The 21,447-nt window shown below is 46.1% G+C and overlaps 1 protein-coding gene across 1 annotated transcript; it reads right to left on the bottom strand.

Moving 5' to 3' along the window:
- Window positions 1-491: 491 nt before the first annotated feature.
- Window positions 492-19,581, bottom strand: Oit3 (oncoprotein induced transcript 3). The gene is made up of 9 exons (XM_059282371.1): window positions 19,521-19,581; window positions 16,377-16,751; window positions 15,534-15,641; window positions 11,139-11,261; window positions 7,863-7,985; window positions 6,378-6,538; window positions 4,426-4,841; window positions 2,115-2,214; window positions 492-820 (listed from the first exon to the last, which is right to left on the bottom strand). Exons 1-9 carry the CDS (start codon window positions 19,579-19,581, stop codon window positions 647-649), a joined length of 1,641 nt encoding a protein of 546 aa, XP_059138354.1. The 3' UTR covers window positions 492-646.
- Between the last annotated feature and the right edge of the window lie 1,866 nt (window positions 19,582-21,447).

Genomic DNA, 21,447 nt, shown 5'->3' with positions numbered 1-21,447 from the left:
CATACGTATGAGTGTTTTGCTTGCATGTATGTCTACATACCACATGCACGTCTGGTGCCTGAGGAGGTCAGAAGAGGCCATCTGATCCCCTGGAACTGGAGTTACAGACAGTTGTGAGCCACCATGTGGGTGCTGGGAATTGAACCCAGGTCCTCTGCAAGAGCAGCCAATGTTCTTAAGCATCTTATGAATTTGTTTTTATTGATAAACTTTCAACTCTCCTATAAATATTCTGTATTGGGGTTGGAATTTCAGGACATAATTATTATATATTTAGGAGATCATGAGTTATAGTTTTAGTAATTCATCTTTTTAGGTTTTTAAATTAGAATGCTATTCCCAGCACCTCATTTTACCATAAATGAGGTATTTTATTGTAAGAAAGAAATAGAGAATGTGAGGGAGCTGTCCTTCCATGGGGACAACATAGTTCTTCAAACCCAGAAACTGAAGTCCACCTAGGTCACGGGTCAGTAGTGACAAAAGCCAGGGACAAAACCAGCTAATCAATCCTTTCATGTGGTAGGAGGGGTTGTCTAAACTCACAGTATATGGTTTAAAGAAGCCAGGTGTTCTGGGAGGTTCTCTGCCGATCTCAGAGGACCTAGGAAGACATTCCAGAGAGGAGGGTGGCTGGAAGCAGGGACTAGTCCTCCCAGTCGATGGTGATGGGGCCGCCCGTCAGTGTCTGGCTCCGCAGCCCAGCAGAGTCCTCGTCTTCCCTCACCTCACGACGGACTCGCCGGTGGCATCCCTGGGCACAGCGGGAGCGTTCATCCAGAACCCCACAAACAAGGACACGGCAGTGAAGAAATACCTCCTGGGAGGAAGGTAATGATGGAAAAGCTGGGGTGCCAACTGTCACGGTAGGCGACGGCTGAGAGCCACACACAGTACCCCATTTTCCCCAAGTGCCACCTTGGCCATGGCAGCAACAACTTGAGGTGGCAGTGACAGTCTAGTATTTATGAGACTTAGGAAAAGGAAATTACCCAGTCTACAAGTTGAGAAATGGGGCCAAGTTGGGAGGGAGCCACGTGGGTGACCTCAAAACCTAGGCCCACAACTTTGGCATGCCAAAGAGACCTTAGGGAAGCATGTCTCCTGACGTTAACATGTCAGTTCCTGGGCTGGAGTAACACTAGGGTCAAGGACTCCTGTTGTAAAGGAGTGCGTCCTTTCCAGAAGGATCTGCCTAGGGCAGGTTCAGCTACTGAGCTGGAGTTCTGGAACAACAGAACGGCTTGAAAGGACACTTAGTGGCAACGTGGGAAAGGACACTGCTCTGTTGTGCTTCGTTTGGGCTGTGTTTCAACACTGGTAACAGCAGCCAAAGCTCCATCTGGTCACCCCCAGCCTCTTGGGACAGCCAGCCCCTTGCCATCTTGACCCATGCATACACATGCTCTTATGATACTTTTTTCATGCCCGCTTTTCTCATGTTCATAATTTAAAAAACTGCTTAACGTTGTTGTACTACATTGATACAGTGTAGCCCCCTGGTTATGCTTCTTTGGGGGCCCCTTTCCCCCTCTTATGACCACGTTTGATAAACATACCCAGCAAACTGTTTTGTTTTTGTGACATTGCCAAAAATGTATCTAGACAAAGTCATATGCTGAGTTAACGATTGTGGCATACTAGCGGGTCACTTACTTCAAAAAAATTCAATTTATACTGTAGCTGTTCACTTCCTATGGCTTCATAATTGGTTGTTTCCCACACATTTCATGGGGGAACATTCCATATTATTGTGTCCTATGATTAGCATCGTGAGTTCTAGTCTCTTCCCAGGCCATTACTGCCGTTCTGTGAGATTCCTGCCTAAATCATTTGTTGAACTGACAGTAACATTGGCTTTTCTCCCTTATCTGCCCACCAAGATTTCAAATTAGGGTCTTAAAATATTCTCTGTGCACAGTCATTTTATGCAGGAGTTGGGTGGGGCAGGCAACTGTAACATGTATGAGCATTGGGTTTCTCGATAGCCAGTTGAACTATATTCCCCCAGAGGATAGCAGAAGCTAACTGCAGGCTCTTAGAATGTCAACACATCAAGACAAGGAGAAGGAAGGCTTGGGCATGAGGCTGTGAGACAAAGGTGTTCAGCTTACCTTGTGATCTTTGCCCACAAACTTGAAGACAGGGACCTGGAAGTGCTTTGCTAGGTGATCCCGGGATGAGTACTGCTTCACTGAGTCATCGGAGACACAGCTGAAAGTGGGACAGATTTGTGTGTCAGACTTGATCGCCTCCATAGGGTAGGAAACAATCCCGGCCAAGGCATTTGGCCCAGGGAGAGGGAGAGTGGGTGAAGCGTGCTGGGCTGCATGCCAGCCTTGTAAGAATTAAGGGTGAATGGCATCCCCTCCTGTCAAAGGCATCTTCAGACCTCGTTAAGTAGGGCTAAGTACCATGTCTTCCCATCCTTCATTCATGGAGCCTCAGAGAATACAGCACTTCTTGCTTGATTAAGGGCTTCATGTGTTAGAAGCACCAAAATGTGTTTCAGAGAGACCATTGGCTACTAAGGTTGTCTTTCCATTGGTGATATATTGTTGGAATCTGGGTTAATATGGTTACCAGTGTGAGAAGGCTCTTCTTTAACTTAACACCCATTTCCTATAAGGGACACAAGCCCCAGGAGGGGGTACAAAGGGCAATGAGCCATCTGTGCACACACATTTAAGCTTCTCAGGTGACAACTGGCCTCAGATGGTTTCATTTCTTTCCCCAAATGTAACAGCAAGCTGCCCTTTCACAGTCTGTGGTCTTTGTCTTAGGTCAGTTTGACACATTGCTATGAGGTTCCTGTCATGGTCAACTGGAGGAGGGACACATTAACTGACATGCTAAGGCTGTGGTTTTAGGTATTAATGCACATTTTCTCCTGAGAAGCCAAGGCTACCTTTGTGTGATTTGTCCCATTTTGTGTCTTTGTGCATGTGTGCATGTACATGAATGCTCACACACACACAGAGATATTTTTCTCTTTTGTATGTACTAAGGATCAAGGGGGAAACAGCACAGCTTCTTTGAACTATCTAACAGAAGGTAACAGTCCTTCACCCGGAGTCCAAATAACGTACAGATAAGCAGATTTCCCCAGAATTGGGACAGCAGGTGACTCCTCCCCAGCCAGTGTAAAGGCATTGGCTTCTAAGCTGATCTCAATGCACCAAGGACTCCGAACCCACTGTTCAAGGCACTGAGAGCAGCAAGGGAAGGAGCTGTGGTGAGAGGAAATCTAGAAGCTGAAGCAGACTAGAGACTTCCAGGGGAACTGAGCCAATAAGGGAAGGGAAGAACTGGAGAAATGTTGTGTGGCACACACTGGATCCTTCTCCCATTCAGGAGGCTGCAGTTCCTGACCACTGGAGATGTGTCCCAGCTGCCATTAGGCCAAGGAAGAACAAAACCTTGATATGAATTTGGGGGGCAGTTAAATTTTTATTGATGCCACCACATACCTACACACCCCAACCTTTCAGTGATGCCACTGAAATCTCGATATTTGTTCCCCAGAATCAACCAAGAATTTCTTCTCTTTGCAACACTACCAACTTCATTTCTTACTTTTATTTTTGTGTGTATGTATATGTGATGTATGTTCATGTTCATATGAGTGTATGCATGTGTCCATGTGGGTACACATGTGTGCATGTGTGGAGGTGAGAGGTCAAAGTCAAGTGTTTTTCTCAGTCTCTCTCCACCTTAATTATTGAGGCAGGATCTCTCACCCTGGAGCTCATAGATTAGGTAGACAGGGTCTGTTACTGAGCCTAGAACTCATAGGTTAGGTAGACAGGGTCTCTCACCCTGGAGCTCATAGATTAGGTAGACAGGGTCTTTCACAGAGCCTGGAACTCATAGATTGGGTAGACTGTTTAACCCAGGTGCAGTGGGCTTCTGGGTTCTGGGGATCTGAACTCATGTCCTCACCCTTGTGACAGGCACTTCATGCGCTGAGCCATTTTCCCAGTCCCCACGATCAAACTTCCTGAAAGTGGAGTCTCCACGAGCTGGTTCAGTGTCTCCCACAGCCCTCCCCCTCCCTGACTTCTGGCCCCTCTGAGCAAGTTAGCCTATCCTAGTCACATGTCCTTTGCCTATAGGTCTGACTTTGTTCTTGAGACTAACACACATTTCTAGTGGCCCCACTGAACTTCTTCCTAGGCATTCTGTAGGCATTTCAAGTATAAAATTATTCTCTATGTTTTATGATCAAATTCAGTTGTACCTCAAATCTGCTTTTTAAAAATTATGTAATAATTTTAAAAATAGAATAATTGCAATTAAATTATTTTTATCATTTATTATCAGTAAATATAGTTATTTACTATGAAAATATAATATATAATATATTACACACACACACACACACACACACACACACACACACACACAGAGCGAGGCAGTGCTCACCCGTCCTGGATCAGGTAGTACTTGAGTATCTCATCCATCTTGGCAGTGGGCGTGGCGAAGCAGCTCTCCACCAGGCTCTCCAGGCCGCTCACGTGCACCAGGGGCTCAATGCCGAAGTAGAGTGAGTCGCGAAGCTTGAGTGTGGGCAGAGTCTCCCTGTATGGCTCCTCGAACTCGTGGTCCTTGAATATCTCCAGCGTGAAGGGGAAGATGCCGTGGTTTCGGCTCCTGATTTCCAGAGGCGCATTGCGCAGGTTGGGCACATATCCTTCAGAGATAGTGTACAGTCGTGGGAACTCACAGGTCACCGGGATCAGCAGTTCGCTGGTCCGAATGATGATGTCCCCGCTGCTGCCAGGGGTCTGCTTGGGCAGACCTGTCACGAGGTTGCTGGCCACGATTTTGTCATTCACCACCTGTGCCGGTACGAGGTGAATGGAGATTGTGAGATTTATTTCTAGTTACCTCTCTTCTTACCTTAACATCCTCCAAACACCTGATATGTCAAATATCACAGATTTTGTTCCTTATGCCAGAGGAGTTTTGGGTTTGAGTGCATGCGTTTTGAGATGGGGGCTGTTTATGTTGCCCAGGCTGGCCTCAAGTGGCCTCAAGTGAATCAAGCCCTTTCTCTCCTTGTGGGTTAGTAAGACAGTCAGACTAAGTCAGCATGCTGGCTACTTCTTGGTTGGCCCAGGCATCCCTCCGGTGCATTAGGCATGAAAACTGATCTAGGGAGATAACCAGCAAATCCCAAGCTCTGGCATCCAGAAGTGGACGGCACCACATGCTCTCTCGGCAGGAATTCCAGATGTAGGATTTCGCTGTTTCTAAGCATCCCTGGATTCATCCCGAATCTGCACCCGCATTGGTGCTGAGGATTTTCAACTGTTTACCCTGGCCTGTTTCTGCTCTACTACCAGGGAGTGGTACGGCCAGTTACAGGGCTATTCTATCAGGTTATCCACAGAAACAATCCACACAGCTTGCCTCAATGGGGAACCGCTGTTCCTCAGTAGCTACCTTGAATCTCACCCACAGCAATCAGCCCTCTGACTCACTTCTCAGGACTCATAAATGATCACAAAGGCCTCTGCACTGACCTGTAAGCAGTCCTCTGTACATGATCCATCTTGCACACTGCGGGATCACAGCCCCCAGCTGAATCCCATTTTTGTGGACTCAAACCTGCTCTTTATCCCTACCACACAAGCCAAGCCTTTGGAAGCAATCTCTACCCCAGGTCCTTTCCAGTGTCGTTTTCTGGTGAGGATTCCTTGCAGGGCAGGCTGCAAGGAATTTTCCCTAGCATGGACCTGGAGAATCCCTTAAGATTCTGCTCCTGTGTTCCCCATCCAAAGGTTCTTTGCCTCTTTGCTTGTGGGAGCTACACACACTTCTACCCACATCTAGGCCAGACGTCCTTTTCATGTACTCCTGGAGTCCCTGTCATGTGTCGGACAGCCCAGCCCTTATTTACATTTTATGTGTTGACATCTCAGTACGGCTGTGAGCTTCCTAACAGGCAGGAACCCTCTGAGTTTCCAGTATGAGGGTGCGAGCATGTTTTGGAAAAAAAACAAAAAACAAACCATAAACCTTTTAACCTCAGCCTGTCACAAATGAACCACCAGCCCTTTGGTCCCTATCATCCCTAGTCTCCAAATAATTGACTACAGAGGGTGGATCCTGCCTCTTGGTACCACTGGAGGTGATGTAGGAAAACACCTTGCATACAGGTTGCTCAGGGCTGTGTAAGAACAGGGATGGCTGAATTATTCATTCCATACCTCACGGTTCCAGGACCATGGTGCAGGGCAGAGGATGTTTGGAGCTCAGTTCTTTTGTGGGAACCTATCTCATTGACATAAGCCACACTTTACGCCCTCTGTCAACTGCCTTCCCAAGTAGGGAACTTGGGTCATTCCCTAAGTGTCCACTTGGGAACCTACATCAACCACTGTGCCGCAGGTCTTGAGGGAGAAGACGATGTTGACGTGGGTGCCATTGGACACTCCTCGGCAGGAGTTGTTGGTCAGGAAGAGCTCCAGGCCACCAACCAGCTCCCTGGGGACACTCACTTCGATGGCGTTGGACTTGCACAACACGGGGACTGTGTGAGAGGAGATTCTGTTAGAACATGAAACTTGGCTTGGGGGAAAGGCTAAGGAAGGATTCTAGAGGAATGCTTTCTCCTTCACACAACCTGCACTTTCTGTTCCTTCCTCCAGGAAAGGGCTGGAAGCAAGTTGATGAACACAATCAGGATCACTAACTCCCAAGATTATGGTCAATGATGCTCCTCAAATCACATATTCCTTTTAGCAGGCAATAGTGTGATTAAGCTTCAGCTCAACAAACGCCTGTCCAAAGTGTGGCTGGCATGATTCCATGGAGTGAGACACCCCAAGGATGAACTTTAATGCCAACACAGTTTACTGGCAGCCCAGGAAAGACACTGCTGACATGGGTTTAAATGGCACAACAGACCTGCTGTGTTTTGACCATTAATTACTGCCCCATTAAACAGGTGATAAACAGTGTTCCTGCACTCTGGAAACCTTCCAAATTGTCCTTGAGCGACTCAATAAATGGCAAACTCTGACTATAAATTCCCCTTTAATTTAATAATAAAAAGAGTTTGCTTTTCTGTAGCATCCCTGCCCTCATGTCCTGTGACCCTGCAAACACCCTGAAGGAGACTTGGTCTTTCTCCCCCGCACCCCCCCACTCCCTGCCCGCCCCCACCTGTGAGCACACATCTCAGCAAAGAGATGCACAAAGAAATCAGAAATGGGAGAAGCTTGGCCAGTGTTTGCTAGCTGCTGGAATTATTATCCCAGACACCAAGAACTAGAAAACAGTTCTCAGAACATATCAATGGGGGAGGAATCCATCATTCATCATCTTTCAAGCTAGTTTGAGCCCATGAAACTGTTGAATAGGGACTGGGTCAACACTTCCAAATTGAGCAATAGTTGTACCGTTGGCTATAGAAATCGGAGAACTCAGAGGTAAACAGCAAAGGAAAGTTAGCGTTTTTTGACTTAAAAAAAAAAAAGAGAGAGACCTTCTTTCACTCCTGTCTGTTTTTGAGACAAGGTCTCACTGTGTAGCTCAGGTTGGCCTTGCTCTCAGGCAGGGCTCTGGTCTCCACCTCTCAAGTGCTGAGATTACAGATATGAGCCATCACACCCTGCAGGAGTGTTCTGAATGATTCCAGAATGGTGACTCAGGAACTCATGGTGCTCAGAGAGTCAGTGTTCTGAAAGATAAGAGTCTGACAGTCTTGGAGGAGGGAGGGCAAAGGTCGAGTGGGGGAGGGTGTGTGTGGATCCACAGGGAGTCACACCTTGCAGTCTATACTTGAACTTTGACAAAGTCACGTTATGAATTTACGGATATCTCATTGAGAAAGACATAGAGGTTATGTCTACCTTGGCAGGTGTGGTTATCTTCAGACAGCACCAAGCCCCTGGGACACTCGCACTGGTAGCCCCTCTCAGACCCAACGCAAGAATGGCTGCAGCCGCCATTGTTATTGTGGCATCCTTCAATGTCTGCAGAGGGAACCAACAACAACAACAACAAAAACAACAACAACAAAAAAACCGAGTCACCACGCGACCCTCTGCTGCAGGAATCCTAGCGTTAATCACCAGACATGATTCTGGATTCACGGCAGAATCCCTGTGCTCTAATGTGGTAAGTGAAACGTGAGGCAAACCCAGAAAACACCCATTAAAGGCTGTGACCGCCAAGAGTGACCTGACCCTCCATCCACAGCAACACTTCCCGAGGCGCTCCAGGCATTTTGTAGAGGGTCTCTCAATTTCTCCCATGTTTTTCTGTTGTTTTTCTCATGATTAGAGTGAGGTCATGAATATTTATGACTAAGACCCAAAAGCCATTTCTTAACTGTTGTACCATTTAATATATTCATATAAGTTGAAATGTTATAGTTATACTGATGGGTAAAAAGTGATTGAGTAGGGCCGAGAAGTGGTGGCACACGTCTTTAATCCCAGCACTTTGGAGGCAGAGGCAGGTTGGTCTACATATCAAGTACCAGGCCAGCTGAGGGTACATAAAAAGAGCCTCTCTCTCAAAACAAAAATACCAACATTAACATGTGTTTTCCTTTCTAATAGAAGGCTGGGGATCCTTCAGTACTGAGGGATCACCGAGGTGCTCACCACACTCAGTCAGCACCCTGCTGCCTCCACCTGCAAAATGACCTTTCTGAAGTCATTTTATTTCTCTAAGTTGCAATTTCAATGTTTGTAAGATGAAGGGGTAACCCTAACTGATCACACTGGGCATTTTCAGATGTAAAAATGCAAAAGAAAAAATAGACCAAAAAAAATCCAAATTGCCTTAAAGGATTTCAGCCCCTCGGGATGGTGGAGTAAAATGTTCAGAGTGGAAATACCTAGCGACAGAGATTGAGGATCATTTGCATTCTCCCCTTTACTTTTCTCTGGTTTCTTATTTATATCATAAACTATTCAAATTTACTTAAAAATTAAAAAGTATAATTAATTTTTAAAAAGCTATAACCATTTAATAGCCACACTAAAGAAACAAATACATTTAGCCTTTCAAAAAAAGTTAAATGTTATAAATAGAAACAGTATTCCTAACGTATTGCTCAAATGGACACATAAAATTTTTATCATTTGCTAAATATTTTTCAGTTATGGTTATTAGGCTTTAAGGTTATATGAGTATTAACCATAATAGTCTCAATAAAGTGCTCATGAATAATTACAAATGTTCTTCAAGGAATATTTTATTACTATTCAAATATGCAAAAATTATTATACAAAATTATTAAGATTTAGGGAAGATTCCACACATTATCCTTATTCAATAAAATTTAAAATAATTTAGCCTTGTTATAAGGACAGCACTTTAGTGCTCCAGTTAACGTTCTCTGCATTAATAATGCAGACTTTGTTGGACACGACTCATAATTTTTCTCTTTGGGATGGTATTTTATTATCTTGAATGTGCCAAGAATACAGCAAATTTTAATATAGGAATTAGAGCTCTATTAATACACAAGTATACACAAGTTCAATTCTCCTGAAGGACAAATCATGTGTCCTCTGTAAATAATAACAACTATGCCATTTACCTCTCCATGGCACACTCTGCAGAGAATGCTAGGGGAACTCAGATTTGTGAAAACAGTTATGATGCCACTTTAGCTGTAACAAGCGCATGACCTGAGTCCCACAAAACAGTGGCAGATTACTGAATCATACCTAGTATCCCATAACTATGTGAAATGCTATATCAATTAAGAAGTAAGACGGTAATAATAGACAATTATTTCAACTCCTTGAAATACATCGATAAGTTTTTGGTTACTAAGCCGTATACACATAGCATCTCTGTTATTAAAAGTTGACAATGGGGTTAGGGAGGTGGCTCAGTGGTTAAGAGCACTGGCCGCTCTTCCAGAGGACCTGGGTTGGATTCCCAGCACCCGCATAGTGGCTCACAACCATCTGTAACTCCTTTTTTTTTTTTTTTTTGGTTTTTCGAGACAGGGTTTCTCTGTGTAGCTTTGCACCTTTCCTGGATCTCGCTCTGTAGACCAGGCTGGCCTCGAACCCACAGAGATCCGCCTGGCTCTGCCTCCCAAGTGCTGGGGTTAAAGGCGTGCGCCACCACCGCCCAGCCATCTGTAACTCTAGTTACAGGTGATCTGACACACTTTTCTGGACTCTTTGAACACCAGATATGCATATGGGTCACAGACATCCATGCAGACAAAACTACCCACACACATAAAAAGAAATGAATCTTTTTTTTTTAAAAAAAGTAGATTATTTGGAGACAGGAGCGATGGATCAGTGTAAGAGCACTTCTTTTTCTGTTCCCAGCACCCACATGGTGGTTCACAACCGTCAGTAACTCCAGTTCCAGGAGCTCCAACACCCTCTTCTGACCTCAGTGGACACCAGGCATGCATGTATGTATACATACACACATGCAGGCAAAATATTCATATACATAAAATAAAATAAATAAGCCTAAAATTTTTAAGTAAATAATTTTATCTCTAAAAATATACGAATCTCCCCCAACACAAAGGAAAACATGACTTCGTGTAAAAGCAGTTTCTCAAATTTCTAAGACAATAAGAATCACCCATGGAAGTTGTTAAAATTCTAAGTTCTGAGGCCCCATCCCAGCCTGCTGAAGCAGACTTCCCCGCCCACAAGAGGTCCGGTGGGGGCTGGGTGGGAGGCGGGTCTCAGGCCCAGGAAGGTTGAGAGCTGTAGAACATGCTCTGCTCCCCGCCACGCCACTCGGAGCTTCTTGCCAGCAGCCTCAGGCACCTAGTCATTATCTAGAAACACAGTCACCTCAGCTTGACCCCACACCACTCAGTCCGAATCTGCACCTTAACAAGAGCCTATGGGATTTGTGGGCACACTGAAGTTTGAGAAAAATGACTATTATTCCACCTTAGTTTCCCCACAGCGTTCTACTTCTTGCAAAACCCACTCCTCTTCAGTCTTGAAGACAAAATCAATACTGAATTCTGTCCACAGCTTATGCACCACCAGTACCCACGAACCCCTTGTCACTGCCTTATGCTGACAAACTATTATTATTCGCCTCTACCGCCAGGGCAGCTTTCCAAATGTGGCTCCCTTTGGACGCTGGGTTTGCCTCCCCTCCTTACCCAGTCTTACCTTCACAGGTTTTCCCATCGCTCCTCAGCACGCGGCCAACCCCACACGCACAGCGGTGTGAGTTTTTGAGGTTGACACAGATCTCACTACAACCACCATTGTTCTGCTCACATTCGTTTTCATCTGTAGAAGGGAAATCACATCACCGCCTCATCGCTGTTCCCAGCCCCTGAACCGAATTGAATCCCCACCTCTTCTCAGAAGCTGTTGGATACTCCTGTCCCCTACTGTGAATCAGCATGGACACATCGGTGGGCCTGGTCTCCCCAGCCAAGCTGTTTGTCCATCGGTTGAGCAGAAGGTGTCTGAGTGCCTGTGAGTTCCTATCCTTCAGGGCAGAACTATGGGGCTGGCAAGATGGCTCAGAAGATAGAGGCACTTTTTGCTAACCCTGACAAACCGAGTTTGAGCAGGACACACATGGTGGAAGCTGAGAGCTCACATCAGGAGGTCGTCCTGTGACCTTCACATGCACAGCATGGCACATGGGCATGCATGCACAATAAATACATAAATACATGTAGTAAGGTAAGGCTATTGGGAGGGATGAGGTTCCTTTTGTGTGCTGGGTAAACTTATTTGTTTTTATGAATTCCTCTTTCTCCAATGAGGTCATGAAAAATTGTTAAATGCAAGGTTATAAATTATATTTTGTTTTAAATATAAAGGAGCTTACAGTGCAGAAGGAAATATCTAGCAAAATAGTGTGAGAGACAGTCTCTTCTGTTCTGCATGACAAACCACCCTCAAAAACCGACTTTAAAAATTGAAATCGTCTCAGCTGGGTGTGGTGGTGGCACATACCGTTAATCCCAGCACTTGGGAGGCACAAACAGGTGGATTTCTGTGAGTTGGAGGCCAGACTTGTCTACACAGTGAGTTCCATGACAACCAGGGCTACATAGTGATACCCTGTCTCAAAAAAAATTTCTTTTGAAATATTTTCACATTATATTTAAGAAATGGTTTCATTCTATAAAACATCTGATGAGCTATGTACAGATTCTTGTTGTAAAAAACATAAAATGGACAATAAATGTCATCTCTCTCCTACAGAGCAAAGGAAGCTGAGAGTAAAGTGTGTCTTATTTCCTTGGAAGGAACCTGGATTCAGGATGTGAGCCAAGGGCTGGAGCTAAAATGCTCACAGTGTATCAGAACAAGGTCTTGGACTCAGGAAGGAGATGAGCTGGGCGGAGCTCCACTTAACACCCAGAGCCCTGGAATAGGTGCCTCCCTCTTAGGGTTTGGGTATGGTTTAAGTAAGCCCTAAGGTTCACGTATTGGAAGTTTGGCTCCCGGTGTGATGTGATGAAGTGGTGGGCAGGCCTTTGAGAGGCAAGGCGTAGTGGAGTAGTCGGGAACACTGCCGTTGGAGGTGACCAATGTGGTTCTTGTGGGATCCCTGTTCTCACAGCCTTCCTGTCTTTGCTTGTATTCCTGGTATACCATCTCCCCCCAGGCCTGCCCTGGAGCTGAGCCAATGTTGACAACGTACCATTGACCCTACTTGAATTGTGAACTAAGCTTCTTTTTCTTTGTAACCTACTGAGTGTCAGCAATTTCATTATGGTTAACAAGAAATAATACACATTTCAATAAAATTGAGAACTCTGCTGCAAGTAGCAATTGTCAGCATTTAGGCGTCTGTACCGGCCTGCCCCCAGGGCCCTGACAGGATATACCTCAGCTGCAGACACTAAAGGTAACTCCTGTGCGCATTTGCTAGGTTTCCTGTACGGGCCTTGTACACCTCCCAGCTCTCTCTCTCTCTCTCTCTCTCTCTCTCTCTCTCTCTCTCTCTCTCTCTCTCTCTCTCTCTCTCTCTCTCTCTCTCTCTCTTCCTCTTCCTTGAATCCAGGGACCGGTCTCTGCCCCCTTCTCTGACTCTTCTCTCCTCCTCTCGATAGACCTCCTACGTGGGCCCTATTGTATGGTGTGACTCCTTCCTGCTGTTTTTAAAATACAACAGCAATTTAGGAGGCTCCCTGCTGGAGGCCCAAAGAGAGAGAGATACACATTCATACAATGGAACCACTGGGCCTGTGGACTGCAAGGTTGAAGCATGGATGGAGGCTTTGAACTGGTAATAAAAGAACAATCCAGAAAACCATACAAGAATTTTTTTAAACTAGAAAAAAAAAATGAAAGAAATAAAAGGAACCAAATAAATCACAACTGAAAAGAAGCCAACATGTATAGCTGGCAGAAGTAAAAACTACAGTAGATAAGATGATAATGGCATGTAGCCCAGGATGGCCCAGAATGCACTATGCAGAAGAGGCTGGCCTTGAATTCCTGATCTTCCCTTTTCCACATTCCAAGGCCGGGATTCCAGCTGTGTGCCACCAGGCCTGTCTAGAGCATGACTGTAACTGGGCCCTGACCTCCACTCCACTACCTGCGGGAGGCCAGCAGCTTCCGGGCGGCAGGTGTGGCCACACCCACGCTAAGGCTTCCTCCCGGCCTCCTTACCCTCAGGACTGCTTCTTCTCTTGATTTTTATTTTTTAATGTGAGGAAGAAATGAACTTCTACTTATTTAGGCTACCGTTATACAGGGCTGCCATTTTTAGCCAGTGTAGGAATCTTGACCTCTAGCAACTCCATCCGCATGTTTACACCCTACAGAAAACGTTGCCTATGGAGTGAGGTGTCGTTTGTACATTAACTTTCAGTACAGATAGAATAATTCTGTACGGTACAGTGGGGTGCATCCACATAGCAATAATAAAACATAGAGATGGGGTGGGAAGGAAACAGGTTGATGTTCGAGCACGCAGCCAACCCCAGGGGATGGCAGAGGATGGTGGAGTCCAGCAAGATGGCTTGGTTTGAACATCAAAATTCTATTTTCATTTTTTAAAAAAGATTTATTTATTTATTACGTATACAATGTTCTGTCTGCATGTGTGTCTGCAGGCCAGAAGAGGGAGTCAGATCCCATTACAGATGGTGTGAGCCACCTTGTGGTTGCTGGGAATTGAACTCAAGACCTCTGGAAGAACAGTCAGTGCTCTTAACCTCTGAGCCATCTCTCCAGCCCTCTATTTTTATTTTAAAAGAATGGAAACAAATTTTAACTATAGTTACATCTGGGTACATGTGTATCTGCTTTGTGATTTTCTTACTCTCTCCCTTCTGCCTGAAAAAAACTAATTAAAGAAATAATTAAAACTGTTGGGCCAGCTCAGTGGGTAAAAGCGCTTGCTGCCAACCCTGACCACCTAAGTTTGATCCCAGGACCAGCTTGATGGAAAGGGAGACCCATCTCTGGAAAGTTGTCCGTGACATACATATATACACAGTAAATGAGTGGAACAAAAGTCTAAAATTATTTCATTTACATGAAAACTAGCATATATACACAGTAAATGAGTGGAACAAAAATTTAAAACTGTTTCATTTACGCGAAAACTAAACATAAACTAAAATTGACCTGTGTACATAAACACAGAAGTCTGCCTACCGTCATCTTGCTGAAGCCCTTGGCACTTAGTAGGAACTTGGGGCTTTTTTAATAGGCAAAGATGTCCAAGCAATAAACGGTGTCAGGAAGAGATAGGTGTGATGGCATGCCATCTTTATTGCAAAAAGAAAAAGCCAATAAATAAAAATATATTTGCATTGCTGGGCAGTGGTAGCACATACCTTTAATCCCAGAACTTGGGAGGCAGAGGCAGGTAGATCTCTGAGCTCAAGGCCAGCCTGGTCTACAGACTGAGTTCCGGGACAGCTAAGGCTACACGAAGAAAGCCTGTCTTGAAAAACCAATATTTGCATTTTTATATTTACCTAAAGGAAATATGCATAAGAAAATAATACATTTTTTTAACCTACTTTGAAATGACGTTATAACACATTTCAATTTGAATGTCAAATCTTCCACTTTTTTTTTGAGACAGTCTTGTCTATGTAGCTCAGGGTGGTCTTGAACTCACCATTTTCCTGCCTCAGCCTCCTCAGCGCTAGAGTTACAGGAATGCACCACACCTTAATGGATGCCAATTTTCAGCAGAAACATTTAATCTGTACTTACAGTTGATAAAAACAGACAAAATTTAGTCATTTGAGTTATCCCAGGCATTTTTTGTTTGCCAATGGCTGAATCAAAAGTCAGTTTTTTATATTAAAATGTGGTAAAATTAAGATTCAGATCCTCAGGCACGCAGGCCACTTTTCAATGGCTCCATAGCCACAAGGGACCAGCGGCCACTAGAACCAACAATGCGGTTCCAGACTGCCCCATGACAGCACGAGCTTGTAACTCACTTCAATTGTGACCGATGGTGACAAGCTCAGTTGCAAATGCTCAGAGACTAACTGGCTGGCAGCAGGGCCCTGATTGGTCTCTTAGTTCCTGAGGGCTCATTTCCACCTGGTGAGTAGTTCTTACCAAAGCATGTCTGTCCATCTGGGCCCAGCGAGGTTCCCGGAGCGCATGAGCACTCGGTGGTGTCTAAGCAGCTGCCATGGCAGTCCTCGTCACAGATGTCATAAAAATCTATGGAAGAACAACGATTTCCTTCTGTGAGTGGGGAGACTCAGGGGGCCCTCTCTTTTGAGTAGTCTCCTGAAGTCTCCTCTTCAGCCACAGGCTCCAAATTCCCAGAACACTATCCTGACACTTCTCATGGTTCGGGGCTACGTCACCCAGTGGGGAGAGATCAGCTGTTCAGGGGGCAGCTTTGGGCCTTTCGGATAACCGACTCCCAGCTACAGAGAGGGAGTGGCCCACTGGTGGCCCGAGGACTTGACAAATTAGAAACATCACTGCCTATGAGCTAGGGACTAAGGGGGAGGTCATGCTCCACCGTGGAATCTCCAAAGTGTACACAGGAGCTGCGGATACCAGCTTCTGTGAGGCCCTGGGTTTGAGCTCTGCCATCAAGGATGTTTGCAAAGTCCCTGGATTTTGATGGCATTAGCGACAGAGAAATAAGCTTAAAGGTATTATTGATGTCCCATTGCCTCTTCCCATTGTCTATTATTTCTGAAAAGCAATGACTGTGAGCAGCATGTGGCTGTCTGGGCATCTGTCTGTCTACCTATTGATCACGGGTCAACAGGCAGGTTACAGAGGGCTCTTGGAAATGCATCACTTCTAATTCTATAATGTTTGAACGAACAAACACAATATAAAGCTGGGTCACAGTAACTTGGATTCGAATGGTGCTTTTCTCTTTCACTCCGTCTGTGGCCTTGCTGGGGAAGGAAGATAGCACGAGAAGGAACTTACGGCCACAGTAGACGTGGAAGCAGACGCTGGGCTTGGCCAGCCGATACACGTAGTAACCTCCAGGGCAGGCCTTGACCTCCACCGTGGTGTTCCACAGACAGCAGTTCCCTTTGAAGCTGGCACAGGCCTGGCGTTGCACAATGCCATCGCTTTCCAGCGGGTGGCTGCCATTGAGCCAGACAGGGGCGTGGGTCCCACAGTGATTTTCTGGTATGCAGAAGGTGGGCATGGCGTCTCCGGCCATACCTGTGAAGCGATACCACTCCCCATCCACTCGGTTGTCGCAGAGGGGTTGGCTTTGAGACTCATCGAACCGGTGGTCAGTGTTCCTCCAGGGCTCGTTCAGGCTGACGTAAGCAGAGCAAGGATCTAGGGCTGGGAGTGAGAGGGGTCTCAGAGACACCTGGTGGCGTTTCAGGTCACAAGGCCAACAGCCACATCCACCTCGGTCTTACATTTTGATTTTTCAAACAAAAAGTGGGTGTGTCATGTGTATGTGTGGTGTGTATGTGTGTTGTGTGTGTGTGTGTTGTGTATGTGCGTGTGTGTAGCTAGATGTCAATCTCAGGCATCCTTCCTTAGGAGCCATTCACTTTGTCCTCTTTAGACAGGGTCTCTCTCTGGCCTGGGGCCCATTGATTAGGCTAGGCTGTCCGGTGAGTGAGCCCCAGGAATCCCCGTCTCTGTCTCCTTAGTGCTGGGATTAAAAGTCTGTGCCATGCCTGGTAGTGTTCCAGCCTGAGCTTGGCGTGCAAGAGGCCCTGCATTCCAACCAGCACCAGAATGAATGAACAAAAGAATGAGACAATAAATCAATACACCAAGTGGATCAAGTGTAAGAGGAGTCAGGTATTTTGATAAAAAGATAAGGACAGATGATTACGGAAAAGCATATTGCAGTTCAGCTATCCAGTCACGGGGGAGACTGTGCTACGATGCAGTTAGCTCCCCGTTTTTGGAAATTAAAAAAGAAAAGAAAGGAGGGAGGCCCTGAATTACTTTTGCAAAAACGACAGTCAGCATCTTGCGTCCGTGTGAAGTCTGACCGAATAAAGAATGTGGGGAGCTCATTCCATGGAAAGGGAAAAGGACCCAGGCACACAGCCGGCTGCTTTCAATACACAGCAGCCTGGCAAGAGGATGCAGGAAATAACTGGACAGTCTGGAGAAAGAAGTGATTAGGACACTGAACTTTCTGGAAACGACATTTGCAGAGCTGTAGGCGGTACAAGCAACCTTCTCTTCAAGTTCTGTGGTTCCTCCCAAAGTCTTTAAAATGTCCTTAAGCTGTCCTGGCTGAGTGCTAGCTGGCAATTCAGTGTTCTCCGAAGAGGAGGAAATGTCCCCAAATTCCCTCATCTCTCCAAGGGAAAAAATCTCCTCCTCTGCCCCGCTGGCTGTGGCTCTCTGGCCAAGCAAGGCTTCCAGAGCAATTCCACAGGTGATTGTAAATCCATAGAGACATCCCACTCATCTGCTTGGCTCTAACTTTACAAGAAATGCTTAGTCGCCCAGCCTTTAATGCCATCCACAGCAGCTCCTGTTATGACTATTCCATGATTTCTAAAGTTTTCCTTAAAGTTAAAGGTCATTTCTTACACTGTTTAAGAGTTCAGTTGCCTTCCCGTGGTAGAGGAACAGCAGCATGAAGAAGAGAAACTGACCCGCCATCGGCTACGCAATCCCACATAGAACGTCCCACGAACACAGTCACTGGATATGTTCTAACAGTAAATGCTTCCACACTCTTTTCAAATGGTCATTCTGTGTCAAATCCCGTTTTTAGTCTCAATGTGGAGCCAAGAATGTGGTGTTCTACACATGGATCCTAACTAGCTCATGCAACCCTTAACCTCAGGGCTTGAAAGAGAACAGCCCCGGGTGTTCCCCTCAAAGTCCCCCTACCTGCTGGAAGGTTTGGTGGCTCACCAGGACACTTGGGAGCATCTTGGCTCCTGTACAAGGACCAACCATGGGACGTGAGCAGACATATCTGTGTCCCCATCTTATCATCCTGGAGGCTGGTATACCAGTGAGGCCCTACACTGTCCAGATCATAGTCTCTGCAGCCCCCGGACCTTTGCTGTGTCTGGGAGCTCCCCACCCCTTGCTTCTTACATCCTACCTCCCCTCCTTTTTTCCTTCCTTCCTTCCTTCCTTCCTTCCTTCCTTCCTTCCTTCCTTCCTTTTCTTTTTCTTGTTTTTTTTAGAGACAGGGATTCTCTGTATAGTTTTGATGCCTGTCCTAGATCTCGCTCTGTAGACCAGGCTGGCCTCGAACTCACAGAGATCTGCCTGGCTCTGCCTCCCGAGTGCTGGGATAAAAGGCGTGCGCCACCACCGCCCAGCTCTCCTCTCCTTTCTTGTGTTCCAGTCAGTGAGGCACGGTTGATATAGTATTAACTCAAGCCTAGAGTCATTCACCTTGTCTTGGTTTTTTATCTACATCTTTGCCTGTCCCAGGATCCCATCCAGAACATTGCCTTACATGTAGCTTTCATATCTCCTCAGGGCCCAAATTTGTTTTTAATGTATATACTTAAAGGTGCCTATGTTACCTCAGAGAGACAAATCCAGCCCAGTCACATACTGAGCTACTCAGACGTGCCCAGAAGGATCCTCGTTGGCCAGTTTTCTGCCAAGCCTGAGAGAAACAGCTTAAGAATTGCTTGGTCTGTGCAAAGAGTCACTCATATTTTTAAAGGTCAGACTTAATAAACGTTTTATCCAGATCTTTACCCTTTCCAGGGACAGAACGTTCGGTCCCTTTTATTCATTAAGGAAAAGGCCCTACCCTCATCTCTAAAAGAAAAAAATCATTTCCATTCTTAAAGCTGAAAGCCTAAAGTGCTTCCACTAGAAAGAGATTAGAATTCCTTTTCACACGTACTCCAAGCACTATTTAACTCATAGGAAGGTTTAGAGACAAAAGAGCTGTGGAATTTCTGGACACTCGGGCAGGAGGATAAGTAACATGCAACAAAAATTCTCACGGCACATATCCTTATAGGTTGAGGACTTTTTTTACACAACCATAGGGCCAATATTTTAGGCCTCCTCATCTAGTTCCTACCATTCGGTATACAACAGCAAACAACAACACAAAAAAAGGTACATTGTATCCAATTCTTGACACAGACTCACCTATGGGCGACACCGGGGTGATGGTGGTGAGGAGGCAGGTGAGCAGGATGAGCAGGGGCATCTTTCTGAGCCAGCTGCCAGGAACAGAACGGAAAATCCTCCTAACGCTACTTTTTCTTTGTTCTTTTTTTTTTCAAGCACTTAGGGAAAAAAGTCCCTCTGGGCTCTTAGGAAGAAAATCCGCATCAGCGTTGGCTGGGACCTTACGGGGCAGCAGAGGCCGGTGAACGGGACAAGGAGTCTGCTGCTCTGGCCTTGACTCCAGATAGAGACCTGCTTCCACCGTCAACAGTGCTACTGTCCTGATAGATTTCTTTAGGGGTGGGGGGAAACCTCGTCATCCCTCATCCTCCTATTGTTTTTTTTTTCCCTGAAGAATTCCCTGTCACAGAGCCTTCGGTATCTTATCCAGAAGGGAACTCTTACGGAGGGACATCCTCCCCTCATGTCAAAATCTTGTTTTGTGACTTCTAGGAACTCGGCTTCCTGATGCTGCCACACGTGATGCTGCACGGCATTGTGCAATCTCCTTCCGTGGGGACGGGATAAGCCCCATAGTCGGTCGGGTTATTGGGGAACCGTCACAGTCTGGTGGTCCAGGAGCTGACAAGATCACACACCAGGTCTCGAGGGGCCTGAGAGGGGCTGGTGTTCTCGCCAAGAACTTTCTGGTTTGGTCTTCTGGTCTCTGGTCTCAAAGTTTCCTAAATAGACAAACCTTCACTCAGGCATTACCAAGCCCAGCAGTGGTGCCATGATGCATTTCTTCCCCACATAGCAGAGCTGTTAGAGGTTACTGGTTTCACCAATTCTCACACGAAAATCGGGGCAGGGACTTAAAATTAGGAACTACTATTAAATTAACAGAATCCTGGAAAGTTCAAACTTGCCTAGAGCTTTACTTCCCCCCCTCCCCCCCCCCACCTCCCAACTGCTGGGATTAAAGGTGTGTGCCACCACCACCCAGCTAGAGTTACTTTTGACCAAAGAGGAAAACTATAAGGACACACACACACTACACATCATCAGGCCTGGTTGCAGAAACTGTAGATGTGGAGGCTTGAAGGTCCCTGGTAGTCTAGGCTGTGGGCACCGAGAGCAGCAAGTCCAATGAAAGGCAGGGCCAAGGGGAGCATCAGAGGGGGTGGGCCAGAAGTTGTCAAAAGAGAGCCTTAATCTAGTGACTGATAAAGGCAGATTCAGAGACCCATGGTCAAACATTGAGCTGACCCTCGGGAAGTCCTGCTAAGGAGAGGAGGAGGGATTGTAGGAGCCAGGGGTTCAGGGACATCACAGGAAAACCCACAGAAATGGCTAGCCTGACTCATGGGAACTCACAGAGTCTGAACCAACAACCAGGGAGCATGCATGGGACTGACCAAGGCCCTCTACATACACGTGACAGTAATGTAGCTTGGTCTATTTGTGGGACTCCTGGCAACGGGAGCAGGGGCTGTCCCTGGTGCTTTGGCTGGCTCTTGGGAACCTGTTCCTCATGCTGGATTGCCTTGCTCAGCCTGAATACAGGGGGAGGCGCTTGGTCTAATGGCAGATTGATATGCCATGCTTTGCTGATGCCCAGGAGAGGTCTGCCCCTTTCTAAGCAAATAGAGGATTGGGGAAGGGACAGAGGAAAGGAGGGGTGAGGAGTGGGAGTGAGGAGGGGGCGGTGCTGCAGTCAGGATGTAAAATAAATAAATTTTTAAAAAGAACGATTTTAAACAGATCTGAGGGAAATAAATTTTCTTTCCCAATCCAACTTCTAAAGCCCCAAAGCCAGAAGCTTTGGGTTAATCTTACTTTTCCCAAATTATTGTGGCTCCTTTCTTCTAAGGGCATCATTTCAAGAAACTACGAGTGCTTACTAAGGGCTGGGGGGTGCTAAGTACTAGATTGTGATAGTAAATACAAGTGGTCCCTGCAGGGG

The sequence above is a fragment of the Peromyscus eremicus genome, chromosome 16_21, assembly GCF_949786415.1.
Source record: "Peromyscus eremicus chromosome 16_21, PerEre_H2_v1, whole genome shotgun sequence".
NCBI classification, from domain to species: domain Eukaryota; kingdom Metazoa; phylum Chordata; class Mammalia; order Rodentia; family Cricetidae; genus Peromyscus; species Peromyscus eremicus.
Note: the sequence above shows the minus strand (reverse complement) of the source record. Positions and strands in the feature narration are given on the sequence as shown.

Coding starts and splice junctions, on each gene's coding strand:
- Oit3 (XM_059282371.1), bottom strand. CDS start 19,581: ATGCCCCTGCTCATCCTGCTCACCTGCCTCCTCACCACCATCACCCCG. Junction 11,262..15,533: donor AGATGGACAGACATGCTTTG/GTAAGAACTACT, acceptor TCCCTTCTACAG/ATGAAAACGAATGTGAGCAG. Junction 2,215..4,425: donor TACTACCTGATCCAGGACGG/GTGAGCACTGCC, acceptor TCCCACTTTCAG/CTGTGTCTCCGATGACTCAG.